This window comes from Odocoileus virginianus, chromosome 2, assembly GCF_023699985.2.
Source record: "Odocoileus virginianus isolate 20LAN1187 ecotype Illinois chromosome 2, Ovbor_1.2, whole genome shotgun sequence".
In the NCBI taxonomy this organism is placed as follows: Eukaryota; Metazoa; Chordata; class Mammalia; order Artiodactyla; family Cervidae; genus Odocoileus; species Odocoileus virginianus.
In genome coordinates this window covers 28,560,041-28,577,226 of record NC_069675.1, presented here as the reverse complement: position 1 = coordinate 28,577,226, position 17,186 = coordinate 28,560,041, and the positions used below count along the sequence as shown (strand labels likewise).

Below are 17,186 nucleotides of genomic sequence, written 5' to 3'. Positions count from 1 at the left end.
AACTAAAATGAAGATTGAAATCACATTTCTGGTACAGAACCTACTGGTGGTCACCGGACAAACTGCAGTTTCTGCCCCTGCCTTATGAAGAATGAGAAGAAACCTAAGACATGGGCCACATCCTCATTGGCAAGGCAACACAGAAACACACAAGATGAAATAATACTCCAGGACCATAGTCAATAGTACAGAGGCCATCCTGAGCAGCACATAATTAAATGCCTGATGAGCTCTAAGTGCTACCAGGTGATGAATGGGATTCAGGTAGGTGAACAGAAAAGGAAAGAAATCATTGCAGACTTTCAGAGATGGGAAACAGTGGGCACAAAGGCACGAAGGAGGGAGTGTTCATGGTATGCTTGCTAGACACTAGCTTCTTTCAGGCTGGGATTCTGCCCTCCTTGCTCACCTCATATCCCCATGGTGTGGTGTCCATTATGAAGCAAGATTTTAGTAATTACCTGGTAAATGAAAATGTGTGTGTATGGATCAGTGAGGGGACCTGTGACCCTGAAGAAGAAGATTCAAAAAGAGATGATGCTAGAAAAGTTAAATGGGGCCTTGAATCTAAGTCTAAGAAATTCTGGATCTTCCTGTCCCTTGGGAGTTCGTTGCAATGTAAGCAGGAGAGAGATCTGGGCAGAGCTGTGCTTCAGTGCATTGGGTCTGGGACAAAGTTCAGAATGAGTGGAACAGAGAATGTTTCCAGAAAACCAGGAGTCTGGTCCCAAGTCATCAGGCCCTCTCTGTGCAAATGGGGCAAGGGGGTTAAAACAAGGTGATGAGGAAGGAAAGTGGGATTTGGAGTCGGCAGGCCTGAGTTGGAATTTCTTTGACCTTCAGCAAGGTCCTCAACGCCTCTGTGCCCAGCCCCTGTCTCTCGTTGCTTGGGATCTGGTACAGATTCCTGCCACAGGCCCAGGGCAGGCATTTTGGCCACAGTCAGTCCTCCTGCGTGGTATGATTGTTTGCATGTTTCAAAGCAAACTCACAGCCACAATCTCCGAACCAAAGGCTGAGTCAGGCCTTAAGAGGTGGAATGGAAAGAGTTGTGAATGTGGGGCTTGAGGCCTGAGTGCTGGGGGTGTTCTTTCAGGCACCATTTTGCTTCTCTGAGCCCTGGTTTCCACACTTGAATAATGACCAGAAGTCACACACTCCCCCAGCACACCCAGGAGCTGCTCTGGGGACGTATCTGTGATAGCACCAGCAGAGTGTGGGGCATAGAGTAGGCTCCAGACATCCTCCGCTCCACCCTGCCTTCCTGTGAGCCAGGGATCAGCCTCCCTTCCCTGCAGGGCAGCTGAGAGCTGAATGTGTAGCTGGGATGGCCCCCACCCCATCTGGAGAAGGAGGCACCCCTCCCTACTTAGCCTCAGTGCAGGGGCCACAGGTTTGGGCCCTCCTGACCCAGCCAGGCCCTAACAGAGACGTTCATGCTGGTTTACCAGCCTGAGGCAAGGGGCCATTTCAGCGGGCCAGCGTGACATACCCGCGGCTCCCCGGGGAACCGCTCTACTGTACACGGCAGCTGGACCTGGCTGCAGCTTCAAGTGGAATTTGCTTTCCTCATGGTTTCTTGGCTTGTTTCCTCCTCTGGAGCAGCCAGGCAGACTGCCTTCTGTGAGGAGAGGTGTGGGGAGGTGGCCAGGTTTGGGGAACCAGAGTCAGCGAGATGGTTTCAGAGCCCCGAGAAGCAGCCCCTTCCTCGTGTCTCCCCTCAGCCTGGGGGCAGAGGCCCCCCTCAAATGTGGCTCGTGGCTGCATGGGCGGGGAGGAGGACATGCTTCTCCAGATGAATAAAAACTGAATTAACTGAGAGGAGCTGGAACTGTGTGTGTGAGAGGACAGTTTGACAGGAACTAACACTGCTGCTGCTGCTGCTAAGTCGCCTCAGTCGTGTCTGACTCTTCGCGACCCCATGGACTGCAGCCTACCAGGCTCCTCCATCCATGGGATTTTCCAGGCAAGAGTACTGGAGTGGGTTGCCATTGCCTTCTCCGGGAACTACCACAGGTTCCCTTTAAAAAAGAATCTTCTCCTCTCTCAACTAGGATTGTAGGTGAAGTGTGATTCAGTTGACAGTGTATGGACACTTCTGGGTTGAAGGACCTGCCTTCTCCCCACAGTGGGTCTACTCGCCCTTCTGAGGGGTGGCCTGTGCCTCTCCACAGCCCTGCGTGGGGACCCTGAGGTTTGGGGGAGCGAGGCCGGGGCTGCGTGGGCTTCAGGGCTTTCCTCACCTCTTGCCCCACCTCCGGCTGTTGTTAGCCAGACTTTTGTCGCATCAGGGACTGTCCCTGCCTTCCCTGGCCTTGGAGTCAGTCTTCTCCCGCAGTTCTGGGCTGAGGCTAAATTCTGGGCTCTGCTCTTTTTGTGGTGGGCAGGAGGGGCGGTGAGCTCATCCCTGGAGAGGATTAGTCATCAGAGAGACAGGGACAGATCTAGGGGGGCAGGACAGAGGATGGGCTCTATGTAAATGAGTCATCTTCCCTCCAGCTCCGAGGCCCCAGCTTGACAGCTGCTCCCCAGGAGAGGTTGTTAAGCGGGAGCGTCCCGGAGGCAGGCGTAGTTAACCGGCTTTTAATAACTCATTTTGCGGAATGATTTTTGGTGAGGAGAGAAAAACCTTAATCCCACAGATGAAGCGCATGGTGGGGGAAGGTTCAATTAGCCCCATGGGCAAGGAAAACAGCACTGAGATTCAAAGCCGATTCTTGGGGTCACATGTCCGTCACTCCCAGATTACCAAAACTTTTCTAATGTTAAAAATCCCCGACCTGCAGCCTGTGGGGTTCAGATGACTTTTTAAAGCCCCAGGCCCTCTCAGCCATCCCCACACACCCCTTAAAGATCATCCCAAAGGCCCCCAAAGAACAAGCACAAGCGAACAGGAGAGTGAGAGGGCCCACTTTCTCCACGGGACTTGTGTTCTTCTATGTTGCCTCTCTGGACTGAGTCAGGGAGCTAGTGGTAAAGAACCTGCCTGCCAATGCAGGAGACATAAGAGATGGGGTCGGGATCCCTGGGTCGGGAAGATCCCCTGGAGAAGGGCATGGCAACCCACTCCAGTATTCTTGCCTGGAGAAAGCCGAGGGACAGAGGAGTCTGGCATGGTTCATGGGGTCGCAAAGAGTCAGACATGACGGAGCAGCTCACACACGCACACAGGGAGCTTCTAGCATGAGGCCAGCCCCACGCCCCGCTGTGGCGCCCAGCCCTCCCCAGCGCCGAGCCCTCAGGGAACCTCCCATCTGGTTTACAATTGAGACAAATCCTCAAGTACTAGTGGGCTTCTCGTGGCTCAGCTGGTGAAGAACCCGTCTGCCGATATAGAAGACACAAGAGACACAGGGTCAATCCCTGTGGTTGGGAAGATCCCCTGGAGGATGAAATGGTAACCCACTTCAGTATTCTTGCCTGGGAAATACCACAGACAGAGGAACCTGGCAGGTGACAGTCCATGAGGTTGCAAACAGTCAGACACGAGTGAGCACGCACGCACCCACACACATGCACCCAAGTACCGGCAGACACCGCGCCCAGAGTGTCAGCTTTTCCACCACAGGCCCACTTTCCAGTATCAACCCCCTCCCCCCACTAACACATATGATTTCAGGATTGGAAAAGGTGGTGCCTCCCCACCCCAGCATGGGGACCAGAGCCTGAAGCCAGCCCAGAGGGGATGTTCCACTCACCCAGGATGGCTGAGGACACGGAAGCCCAGTGAAGTGAAAGGACACCAAGTTAGTGGTGGAGTCGTCTTGGGTGTGTGTACGTGGGCTTTTCCTTGCTGCTGAAATGCCTAGTCGTAGTTCACCGGGCCCTGCTCCACCTGCGGCTCATCAGCTGTGATGTGAGGGCCAGCCTCGCCCGTGTGTTTCCCAGTTGAGCTTGCAGCTTCTTGAGCGCCTGCCACATTCTAGGCACGTGGGAGGCACGAGGGAACCACCTCCTCATCCATTCTTAACAGCAACCTCACGAGGTAGGCGGTCATCAGGCGATTTTTAGAGGGAGAATAACGTGTCCCTGTCGGCCCATTAGCGAGTAGAGGCGCCAGAGCTTGATGCCACAGCCCCTGCCCTCAGCTCTCCAAGAAAGCCAGTGTTGGCCCTTCCTAAGCCTGCAGGAAGGGAGGCTCACTGAGCTTGATGTTTCCAGAGTTTGTGAGTTTCTACTGTACCACACACCCAAGACGACTCCACCAATAACTTGTTGTCCCTTCACCTCACGGGGTCACTGTGACCTCAGCTGTCCCAAGTGAGTGTCAGCATCCCCTCGGGGCTGGCTTCAGGCTCTGGTCTTCGCGCTGGGGGGAGGCACCACCTTCTCCAAAGCCGAAATCGGGTGTGTCAGAGTTTGTGAGTTTCTGTTGTACAAGGCCAGACATGTTGCTAGATGCCACGCCCAGATGATGGAGAAGCTTCTAGAGGTGTCAGGTGACACTCTCACTGCCACAGAGCTCTTGCAAGTTCAGCCTGAGTATAAGGTGGACAGGAGGGTCCGCAGCCTTGCCCTCCTCTTTCTGCCTCAGGGTCACTCCATCAGCAAGAGTTGCTGAACGCTGTCTGTGGGCCGGATACCAAGCTGCACATGGGAGCCAGCCAGGCTGGACCCAGCCCCTTACCCTGGCCCTGTGCACACCGCTCTCCCAGCAGGGCACACCATATCTCTAACTTCCTCCTTCTCAAAGTCCCATCCATGCTTCAAGACAAAACATGAATACCTCTTCCTCCATAAGACTCTCAGTCACTGCAGGAGAACACAGCCCTGACCTAAGCAGCTCTGGGGACTAATTTAAATTTCCCAGGCGATTCCACTTTGAAGCCAGAGTTAAGAACTGCTGCTCTAGCCAAAAGCAGCCTACGTCTCTTTTGTCTGAACTCTCGTGCGTTTGACTCTCTCTTATTGCATCACAAACTCCTTTCTCTAGTTTTGCACTGGGCTCTGCCACTTGCTTGCTCTGTGATCTGTGCAAGTTATTTAACCTAAATGCCCTTATTAAGTGTGACTCAGTTTACTAATCTCACAAATGGGAATGATGATAATTCCCACTGTAGTTCATCAAATCTAAGACACCATCAATTATAGATGCACCAATAATGTATGCCATTAAGAATTTTGAATGCTGCCAAATACACTAAGTCATTGATTATAAGGTGCATCCTGATTTCAGGGGTGTTAAAACTTGAGGAAAAAAAATCTATGACTTAGGATGAATGACACCCAGTGTCTCACTGAATTGTGAGAATGGATGCATTGATTTACATGAAGCTTTGGCATAGTGCTTGGAAAGAGTGAGGGCTCAATACATATCAGCTATTATGTGATAATATAATTATCACATATTCCATGTTTCCACTCCTCATTAAATGCTTTAATAACTTCTTCCAGCCTTCCTTTCATTCTCAACCCTCCCAGGTTTGGCCAGGCTGCTCGGCTGTCCTCCTCAGGAGAGCGACTTGGAGAAGGATGACATGGGCAGCCTCAAGGTTCCAGACCTGGGGCTTATGTGAGTCTTAACTGAAGTCTCACCTCTCAAGTGCCCAGCCCACCTCCACGGAGCATGGCCATGTGCTTGCTGCCTTCTCCCCAAGTCAGTGTCAGCTCCAACCACAGAGCCGCTGAAGGCTGCCCCAGCCTCTGCCCCACAGCCCACCCCACATCTCCCACTGTTTCCTGTTTGGAGAGGCAGAGGTGCTGGAAGACCCAGCTGCTGGCCTGGCCTTGGGCAAGGCCCAGCTCTGTGTGAGCTTTAGGCCCCTTGAGTGTTAAAGGGAGCCTGTTACCCCTCCTCCAGCAGTCAGGAAGGATCCCAAGAGAGGGGGGTGTTGGGAGATGCTTCCCAGAGGAGTGTGCCCAGCAGACAAGTAGGCCATGGGTAGGGCTGCCAGATTTAGCAGATAAAAATACAGAACTCCCAGTTAAATATGAATTTCAGAAACACAATGAATCCTTTTTATTTTAAGTGTAAATATGGCCCATGCAATGTTTGGGATGTTCTTACACTAAAAAGTTCATTTGTTTATCTGAAATTCAGGTTTATCTGGGAGTTCTATATTTTATCTGATGAGTCCAGATGGGTCCTTTCCCCTCCTCTGCCCACTGACCCCCTGACCTCAGCTTTCTCACTGTCCCTGATATTTAACTCTCATCCTTGAGAGATTCTTGAAATTTTTATTTTCAGTTATTGAATCAACAAATAACTATCACTGCCTAATTTATACATGATTCCCTTGTCCACTGTGAAGAATAGAAAGAAGACTTTATTAAGCGCTTATTAATGTGCTAGGCAAGGGCTTCTGCAGTGGCTGAGCTGCCTACAATTCAGGAGACACAGGAGACACCAGTTCGATCCCTGGGTTGGGAAGATCCCTTGGAAGAGGGAATGGCAACTGGCTCTAGTATTCTTGCCTGGAGAATCCCATGGACAGAGGAACCTGGTGGGCTTCAGCCCACAGGGTCACAAAGAGTCGGACACAGCTGAAATGGCTGAGCACAGCATAGCACAATATGCTAGGTAGGCACTATCCTAAGGGTTTTAGACGTATTGACTCAGTTTAGTACAGAAAATGGAGGCACAGAAAGGTTAATTAATTTGCTCAAAGACAAATCCTAGTGGAGCTAGGATTCAAACCTGAGCAGCCTATATAATCTGTAATTCCAAATTGCCGATGTAATGGTCCCTACTTCCAAGGGGTTCCCAAACTCATTGTGGAGACAATATAACTTGGTCCCTCCTCCCAAGGGGTTCCCAAACTCGTGGGAGGCCGTCCCACGAAGTTAATTCTAAGTCATCTGTGCTTGGTGCTCAAAGTAAGGTTCACTGACCAGTTGCAGTGGCCTCACCTGGAGCCAGGTTAGAAATTTGGAATAATGAATGCCACCTCAGAACCTGATAAGATTCCAGGTTGGTCCTAGATAGAGAATCACTACTCCAAACAAGTAGAGTGACAGTCAATGCATTCATTCAACAGACTTGGCCCAGCACATTCTACATGCCAGGCACTGCAAAGGCATTACAGCATTGCAGTGACTTTTTTAAAATGTAGGAAATCCTCACACATGTTTTTAAATGTCTCATCCTTAGTTTTTCATGAGCATAAAGTATGGCATTTCCTGAAGATTACTTTTTGAAATACCCAAGTCACTCGAGGTGACTAAATACATTCTACGGTCAATGGCTTATGTTTGAGGAACACTGGACTGTGTTAGCATAGCCCTCATGGTTTCATATTAACACAGTGAGCACTCTGAAAAATCCCGCAATAAATAAACTTGTTTCATTTTAACTTGTTTTTTTTTTTCTTTTTTTTTCCATTTATTTTTATTAGTTGGAGGCTAATTACTTTACATCATTACAGTAGTTTTTGTCATACATTGAAATGAATTAGCCATGGATTTACATGTATTCCCCATCCCAGTCCCCCCTCCCACCTCCCTCTCCACCCGATCCCTCTGGGTCTTCCCAGTCCACCAGGCCCTAGCACTTGTCTCATGCACCCAACCTGGGCTGGTGATCTGTTTCACCCTAGATAATATACATGTTTCAATGCTGTTCTCTTGAAACATCCCACCCTCGCCTTCTCCCAGAGTCCACAAGTCTGTTCTATACATCTGAGTCTCTTTTTCTGTTTTGCATATAGGGTTATTGTTACCATCTTTCTAAATTCCATATATATGTGTTAGTATACTGTAATGGTCTTTATCTTTCTGGCTTACTTCGCTCTGTATAATGGGCTCCAGTTTCATCCATCTCATTAGAACTGATTCAAATGAATTCTTTTTAATGGCTGAGTAATATTCCATGGTGTATATGTACCACAGCTTCCTCATCCATTCGTCTGCTGATGGGCATCTGGGTTGCTTCCATGTCCTGGCTATTATAAACAGTGCTGCGATGAACATTGGGGTGCACGTGTCTCTTTCAGATCTGGTTTCCTTGGTGTGTATGCCCAGAAGTGGGATTGCTGGGTCATATGGCAGTTCTACCTCCAGCTTTTTAAGAAATCTCCACACTGTTTTCCTTAGTGGCTGTACTAATTTGCATTCCCACCAACAGTGTAAGAGGGTTCCCTTTTCTCCACACCCTCTCCAGCATTTATTGCTTGTAGACTTTTGGATAGCAGCCATCCTGACTGGCGTATAATGGTACCTCATTGTGGTTTTGATTTGCATTTCTCTGATAATGAGTGATGTTGAGCATCTTTTCATGTGTTTGTTAGCCATCTGTATGTCTTCCTTGGAGAAATGTCTGTTGAGTTCTTTGGCCCATTTTTTGATTGGGTCATTTATTTTTCTGGAGTTGAGCTGGAGGAGTTGCTTGTATATTTTTGAGATTAATCCTTTGTCTGTTGCTTCGTTTGCTATTATTTTCTCCCAATCTGAGGGCTGTCTTTTCACCTTGCTTATAGTTTCCTTTGTTGTGCAAAAGCTTTTAAGTTTCATTAGGTCCCATTTGTTTATTTTTGCTTTTATTTCTAAAATTCTGGGATGTGGGTCATAGAGGATCCTGCTGTGATTTATGTCGGAGAGCGTTTTGCCTATGTTCTCCTCTAGGAGTTTTATAGTTTCTGGTCTTACATTTAGATCTTTAATCCATTTTGAGTTTATTTTTGTGTATGGTGTTAGAAAGTGTTCTAGTTTCATTCTTTTACAGGTGGTTGACCAGTTTTCCCAGCACCACTTGTTAAAGAGGTTGTCTTTTTTCCATTGTATATTCTTGCCTCCTTTGTCGAAGATAAGGTGACCATAGGTTCGTGGATTTATCTCTGGGCTTTCTATTCTGTTCCATTGATCTATATTTCTGTCTTTGTGCCAGTACCATACTGTCTTGATGACTGTGGCTTTGTAGTAGAGTCTGAAGTCAGGCAGATTGATTCCTCCAGTTCCATTCTTCTTTCTCAGGATTACTTTGGCTATTCGAGGTTTTTTGTATTTCCATACAAATTGTGAAATTATTTGTTCTAGTTCTGTGAAAAATACCGTTGGTAGTTTGATAGGGATTGCATTGAATCTATAGATTGCTTTGGGTAGTATAGCCATTTTGACAATATTGATTCTTCCAATCCATGAACACGGTATATTTCTCCATCTGTTTGTGTCCTCTTTGATTTCTTTCATCAGTGTTTTATAGTTTTTTATGTATAGGTCTTTTGTTTCTTTAGGTAGATATACTCCTAAGTATTTTATTCTTTTTTTAACTTGTTTTTTAAATCATGGGAATTCTCTCCACCTTCCATTAAGTCTACTGTCTCATCTTGTGCAATACCCATCGGCAGGCTATCTTACAGTTTAGAGAGGGTTTGTATCAAGAGCTCATTTTACAGATGAAAAAACAGAAGTTCAGAGGAGTTAGTGATAGTGACTTGCTTCAGTCACTTGGCTGATAGGGGCTACAACAGAAGTCAAAGCTTTGAGTTCAGGTCTGGTACTGTTTCCTTGTTTAACCAGGCCCTTAACCATTGGCACCAGCTGGAGTGCGTTTGGTTGTATGTGACAGAAGGCGTAGGCAGGAGAAGGGATTCATGGGTTCATGTACCTGGAAGCCCAAAGGATGGCCAGACAGCCTGGCCCGTTTGACTGGACAGTTCACTGGGGCTTTCAGGACACCTTGACCCAGCCTTCTGCAGTGTCAGCTTCATCTAAGCTGGCTCCTCATGGCCACAGATGGCCACCAACCACTCCTGGGGCCACCTCCTGCTCCCTCCATACCCAGGGCAGCACTCTTAAAAGTGAGAAGCATTTGACCCAGAAACGATCAGAGAAACTCTCCTCTCATCTGATTGGTCTGAATGGGGTCACATGCCCATCCCTGAGCCAAACTCTGTGGCCATGAAAATGCCCTGCACTGATTGGCTTGGGCCTATATCCTCCAACCAGTTATAGTAAGGGACTGGATTTTCCAGATTGGGCTAGACTAATGGAGCCCACCCTTGGCTGTTGGGTCAGTTCTTCAAGGGGCCTGGCTGCTATACTTTAGGGGTGGGGGGTAGGGTGGTGGTTAAAGGAGATAGCTGCAATGTCCACAGCAAGGGTTTTATGTTACTTGAAATTTAAACCAACAAGTCATTATGATGTATATTTTAAATATCTTACAGGTTTATATGTCAACTACAACTCTATAAAGCTGAAAAAAAAGTTTTAGAGAATTTAAATCAAAATATTTGAAATTAGGCAAATTCCAACCAGTAGGGTCATCAACGATAGAGTACTATATTGTTTCTTAAAGGAAGTGCTTTAGCCCATTCACATTAGAATCATCAGGGAACACTTGTTAAAATACAGAGTCCTGGGCCATTCTAAATAAGTCTCTGGAGTGGGACCCGCCTTGGAATCTGCATTTTAATCATGCATCCCAGTTGCTTGGATTCGCTGTGGCTGTTGTCCTGGGGTAATTATTTGCTGTCAAGTATCTCAGATTATAAATTATATTTCTCCTCCACCAAGATGACACTGCAGAGCTAGTAAAGTTGCCCCAGATGATGAACCCAAATGTCCCATTTGGTGCAGTGAAAAATGGCACCAGAGTCAGTTCAGCCACTTACAAACAGTAACTCGCTGAGTAACTCACTCAGCCCATGCCCTTGCCTTCACTGTTGGGGTTGATGATGCATCCCTGTCAGGATGGTCGAGGGGACCGGATGAGGGGACATGTCCACTGTCCAGCACAGGGGCTGCCACCCAGGGCCTGAGACAGATCAGTGCTGGCCTCCCCATCTCTCTTCCAGGCTCTCAGAGCTGAACTCCAGAGGCCCTGTCACTGGGGCCCCATTTGCGAAGGCGGCACCAGACAGACTGTGGGAATGAGCTTCACAGCTTTTGTCAAAGTGGCATAATAAAGCCCCCAAGTGTCTGCTCTCTGCAAACTGGGATGGCAGATCAATTGTGGCATAAACAAAACAGCAGGCTTGGTGCGAACCCAGGGACAGATTACGCCTCTGCAGAGTGTGAGTGGGGGAAGGGGGAATTCTCTGGGTGGTTGGGTTTGCCTTTTCTCTGGCTGAAGCTTCAAGGCCCTTCTCCAGAGCCAGCCTGGCTCCCCACAGATTGCCCGGGTTTGGGGGGACTATTCTTCCATTGTGGGAACATCTGGCTAGGCAGCAGCACCAGGCACTGACCCTACCGCCCTCAGCGCCCCCAGAGCTCTGAGCCTCTTGGTGCTGATGGGGACAGAGAGTGGACCGTGCCCCCTCCACCCTGTCTCTGGAGCTGAGCCGATGGTGGGTCTGTAGGAAAGCAAAGGGAGGTGAAGTGGGCACAGGGGCCAGACCTCAGGAGAAGGCCAGTGAGAGGGACCCTGGCGTTGGGTGCCCTCTGTGATGTCAGGGAACCTCCTACCTGCCTGTCCTCTTCATTTCCGGCTAAAAGTGCCAGAGCCAAGTCACACAGTTGCTGTCACTTGGGGCCTACAGTCATAGCCACAAGGAGACCTTAGGACCAGGTCTGGCCCAGCTTTTGTGTGGAGGCAGCAGGGAAAAGCTCTGCCCTTGTCCAGGGGTGAGCCGCTGAGAGCAGAGGGGTAAGTGGGGAGCTGTGTAAAACCTCTAAGAAGGCAGCCTAGGTCATCTGTGAGGGCGTCTGTCTGGCTTCCCACCAAAGCCCTGAGTGTAGCACAAGGCCTGCCAAACCAGGTCCTCAGTGTTTGCTCGGAAAAGGAATGAGCCAGTAGGGGTTGGCCTTACGGCTGCACCACAACACCCACTGTTAGGATAGGCATACCTTTTCATGGAGCCCATATGTCTTTGGTGACCCCCCCAAACACAGGCACCACCACCCTGCACCTTTCCTTGAGTGGGTGGTGCTTCCTATGACTACACTGCATGCTCACCTGCCTTCCGCCCCTTAGGCCCCCATGATCCAGGAGGCAGCCCTCCTGGGCAGTCTCTTCAGATTTGGCTGCAGAATTCACTTGCCCCCTGTCACTCTCCCCGTCCCTGGCACAGGATGCCCTAGGAGACTGCTCGCACTAGTGCTCCCACTTCCTGCCCCTGCCTGTGTGAGCTGCACCAGTCAGCCTTCGGCCCAGGGAATTGTCCAACACAGGGTCAGATTCCCGGAGACACCTCTGGCTCTCCCAGAACCCTCAGCATGCTCTGCTCCAGTGCTCCGGGCTGAGTTTACAAGTGTCTGCAGTTCAGCCAGCATCCACCAGGAAACGGGCTGCCTGGCTGCCCCTGCGCAGCCTGATGCTCTCTTGACCAATCCCACCCCCACCATCTCTTGACTTGGGGATGCCACAGCACCCTCCTATTTCAAGGCCATCTCCCATTACCCCTGGGTACTTTCTAGCCTTTCTGTACAGCCTGGAAGTGGGTGGTACGGGTTACTGGTCACCCTATTTTGCTGATTTAATAGATACAATGTAGGTGTATTTAAAACTTCTCTTTATGGGTTTCCCTGGTGGTTCAGTGGCTAAGACTCCAAGCTCCCGACGCAGAGGGCCCGGGTTTGATCCCTGGTCTGGGAACTAGATCCTGCATGTCACAACTCGGACTCAGCACAGTCAAATAAATAAATATTTAAAACTTCTCTTTAGAATGAGGGCTAATGTATTACATGTCATGCTAAACTTTTAGCTGAAAATTCTAAAGAACAGGAAAATCCCATTCAATCTTCTCTTAGGCATAGTATTAATATTCCAGGCTCAGCATTTTTCATTTCTTTAGGAATTAAGCCAAGTGATCCCCCAACCAGAGGTGTTGTTTTCCCTTCATGAGTAGCAGCAGTGTTGTGTATGATGGTCTAAGCACCAGGCAAGAAGCCAGGACACAAGTATGGCACCTGTGCCCCCACAAACCATCTGTCCCCCATCAGCTGTAGGTCATGTTCCCTCAACCCCTGCTCCCTCACCTATACAGTGACAGGTAGACCAGAATTAAGATCCCTCACAGTTCCTAATCATCTAGGCATTTTGAGGTTTTTCTTATCATGAGAGTAAAAAAGCTCCTAAAACATAGTTTGAAAAGTTATTATACAACGAACACTCATCTAACCACCACTCAGATCAACAGATCATTTCCAGCACCCCAGAGTCTCCCTGGGTCCCCTTCCATTCACCCCGCCCTGCCACCCCAGAGCAAACTCCAATTCTGACTTTTATCTCAATTTCCTTTGTAATTTTACCAGTCAGGTATGCATCCCTAAAAAGGTACTGTAGTTTGGTTTTACCTGGCTTTGAATATTATGCCAATGGAATACTTTTGTGTCCAGTTTCTTTTAACATTCTTTTTGTGAGGTTCATTCATGTTGTTGCAGGTAGCAGTGGTCTTTGCCTTTTCTTTGCTATATAGTATTTTCTTGTATGAATTGACTATAAATTAATTATGCTGGTGGACACCTGGGTTATCAATCTGTTAGTAGGATTTCTTTTTTTTTTTTCCATTTATTTTTATTAGTTGGAGGCTAACTACTTTACAATATTGTAGTGGTTTTTGTCATACATTGACATGAATTAGCCATGGATTTACATGTATTCCCCATCCCGATCCCCCCTCCCACCTCCCTCTCGACCTGATCCCTTTGGCTCTTCCCAGTGCACCAGGCCCGAGCACTTGTCTCATGTATCCAACCTGGGCTGGTGATCTGTTTCACCCTAGATAATATACATGCTTCGATGCTGTTCTCTTGAAACATCCCACCCTCCCCTTCTCCCACAGAGTCCAAAAGTCTGTTCTATACATCTGTGTCTCTTTTTCTGTTTTGCATATAGGGTTATCGTTACCATCTTTCTAAATTCCATATATATGTGTTAGTATACTGTAATGGTCTTTATCTTTCTGGCTAGTAGGATTTCTTTTACAAATACACACAGAGACAAATACAAACACTCCCACTCCACATATAGTCATATTGATTCAGAGTTGATTTCTTTATGAATTCAGAAACTTGAGTTTGACTTTAAAGTGTAGCAAAATCCCTCTTTTGAACTCCTGGTTACACTGCTAGTTTGTTTTTTTTTTTTTTTCACACTCTTATAGCCAAATTCTGAACCTAGGGACATAATCTCTAGTAGGAGACATCTTCCTCAACAGAGGTATCACTATAAGATTTTCTCCTAAGTTGAGTCATTAAGCATAAGATGAAGACAATGTCAGGCAATGGGGCATTTCCTCCAAGGATTCTAGAAAATAATTAGCATACACATTTAAGGAATCATTCTGAAAAAAAAAAAAAAAATTCTCTAGGTTTTTCAGGGAAATAGTTAAGCCACCCCTTTCCCAGAGCTGGCCCTACCCCACTAACAGGGCATAGGTAGACCTCTTGACCTTGGGCATGCATTAAACAGGGATGCCCCTGAATTTTAGCTGCATAGGTGCTACCGTGCTGTTCTGATAATGTGTTTTCAGCTCAGACTCCAAGCAGCAGTGGATCTTCCTGCTAAGGGATAACATCCCCTCCCATAACCAGAGTCAGGTAGCCATGGGTCCCACAAAGACATCACAGCTGGCAGCTGGCTGAGAGCTCAGGGTGGAGGAGCAGAGCTGCCAATCTGCAGGACCCTGGCCAGAATGGGCCAAGCACCCTGGCCGGAAGCCAAGCCTTCTGCAGCAATCAGTCGATAAAGAAACTCCCTTCAAGACTGTGCTTTGAACAAGTGGGTAAATTAAGACTTAATTATAAGAGTTCAAAGCAGTAAGCAGCTGCCCAAGCATAGAGCAGACCTCTCAGGATAAAAGTCACTCCAGACACACAGCAGCCCAGGACCCAGCTGGGCTGAAACCTTTCCCTTGGCTCCAAGTGGAGCAAGGGTGATTGATGGCGGTCCTTGGGTGAGAAAGAGCTGATGTCCAATGGCAGAGACAGGCTCACTCTCTGAAGGCTGGGTACTCATTCTCAAACAACCCTTTGTCAGTTTCATAAATCCCTTTTCAGAGACCATCAAATATAGCTACCTGGACTGAATACACCCTACCTGGTCCCCAGCGAGTCTATCAAACGAAGCCTTTATGGAATTCTGTCCTAACAAGGCCCAAGTGTGCCACTGGTACATTAAAAAAAAAAAACGATTTGAGTGGTGAGAGAGCAGGTGACACTTGTGTGGTTTGTGGGTATCTCAGTGTCTTCCCCTGGGCAGCTGTTTTCTGTGTCGCCATGGGTCTTTCCTAGCGACTCTCTCACCCCCCTGGTACTGATTTATAGATCCCCCAAAAGAGGAGTCATGTATCCGCCATCAGCTTAGTGGTTGTCCAGACTTAGGAACCATATTTGGTGCCACCAAGGGAGAGAAATGTCTTGGCACTGCTTCTCCTCCAGGTGAGTGGTGCCACGCAGGATGAGAGCCATGTCAGCACCTGAATACGACTGCGCCGCGCCGGGTGGGGACCACCTGTCACAGGACCGCGCTGACCCCTGCTCTGTCCCCACAGGTTTCGGCATGACCACCCCCGCCACGGTGGGTGGGAAGGCCTTCCTCATCGCCTATGGGCTGTTCGGCTGCGCCGGGACCATCCTGTTCTTCAACCTCTTCCTGGAGCGCATCATCTCGCTGCTGGCCTTCATCATGCGCGCCTGCCGGGAGCGCCAGCTGCGCCGGAGCGGCTTGCTGCCCGCCACCTTCCGCCGCGGCTCCGCGCTCTCGGAGGCCGACTGCCTGGCAGGCTGGAAGCCCTCGGTGTACCACGTGCTGCTGATCCTGGGCCTGTTCGCCGTGCTGCTGTCTTGCTGCGCCTCGGCCATGTACACCAGCGTGGAGGGCTGGGACTACGTGGACTCGCTCTACTTCTGCTTCGTTACCTTCAGCACCATCGGCTTCGGGGACCTGGTGAGCAGCCAGCACGCCGCCTACCGGAACCAGGGGCTCTACCGCCTGGGCAATTTCCTCTTCATCCTGCTCGGCGTGTGCTGCATCTACTCGCTCTTCAACGTCATCTCCATCCTCATCAAGCAGGTGCTCAACTGGATGCTGCGCAAGCTAAGCTGCCGCTGCTGCGCGCGCTGCTGCCCCGCGCCCGGCGCGCCCCTGGCCCGGCGCAACGCCATCACCCCGGGCTCCCGGCTGCGCCGCCGCCTGGCCGCACTCGGCGCCGACCCCGCGGCCCGCGACAGCGACGCCGAGGGCCGCCGCCTGTCGGGCGAGCTCATCTCCATGCGCGACCTCACGGCCTCCAACAAGGTGTCGCTGGCGCTGCTGCAGAAGCAGCTGTCGGAGACGGCCAACGGCTACCCGCGCAGCGTGTGCATCAATACGCGCCAGAACGGCTTCTCGGGCGGCGTGGGCGCGCTGGGCATCATGAACAACCGCCTAGCCGAGACCAGCGCCTCCAGGTAGAGGCGCAACCTGTCGCGCCACGGACCCTCAAGCAGGCTGGCGTGCAGCCGGGCGGCGTTTGCTCTCCTCTCAGACGCTGGCGCTTTCTTAACCTTTATCCAATAAAATGAAACAAAAAAAAAAAAATTTTTTTTTTTTAAAGAAATACTATTTGGCCAGGCCTGATGTTATCAAGGGCAGGTTTTGGGGGAGCCTGTTATTCTTGTGGGTCCCCTTCTTGGAGAACCGTGGTCCCCAGCAGATTCTCCTCCGGGGAGAGAAAAAGCGGCACCCCAGACCCTCGCCTGGTGTGCACGGCAGCCAGGGGAGTGCCACCCCAGGGTTTTGCAGACTGGCACTAAACCCCGCCTCCATGCACATAAGCAGCTGGCAACCCCAAAGCATATGGTGCAACTTTCCATGGCTCTGAATTACCTCCGCAGCATTTAGAATCCTGGCCCAGCCTAGCAGCTTCCTTCTGGTCGTCAGAAATGATATAGTCACAGTTATGACAGGTGGGGGTGGGGAGAGCCATATGTTGCCTCCTGATGTATATATATAGAACAGCCGCTACACACAGAGAATGGTGTAGTATTATGCAATGAGATGCAGCATAGCACCAACTTGCGGACTGTGGCATTTCCCAGAGATCTGGGAATTGCCATGGTAAGGGGCTTAGGAGGCCTTTCTCAGCCTGGAGTTAGTCCACTTAGAACATGGAGCTGGGCAACTCTGTTTAAGGAGGGAAAGCCTGGAGTGGTCTGCAGGGTTCACTCAGGCTACAGAAGCCCAGCTCTGCCTCAGCTGGTTGATCTCTGTGGCTCAGGGCACATCTCTGAATCCCCTCAACTCTCCTTCCTTTCACCAGCATCATCCGCGGGAATGCTTTTTGTTGTTAGCCAGGAACATCTGAGTCTTCTCAGACAAGATTTTTCTT

At 49.6% G+C, this 17,186-nt stretch overlaps 1 protein-coding gene across 1 annotated transcript in view; it reads left to right on the top strand.

The window, feature by feature from the left end:
- KCNK12 (potassium two pore domain channel subfamily K member 12) overlaps positions 1-16,396 on the top strand; it is a 51,996-nt gene extending 35,600 nt beyond the window's left edge. The window contains exon 2 of the mRNA XM_020908093.2: positions 15,369-16,396. Coding sequence (XP_020763752.2) covers positions 15,369-16,270 — 902 coding nt within the window. The 3' untranslated portion in view covers positions 16,271-16,396. The remainder of the gene's footprint in view (positions 1-15,368) is intronic.
- The last annotated feature ends 790 nt before the right edge of the window (positions 16,397-17,186 follow it).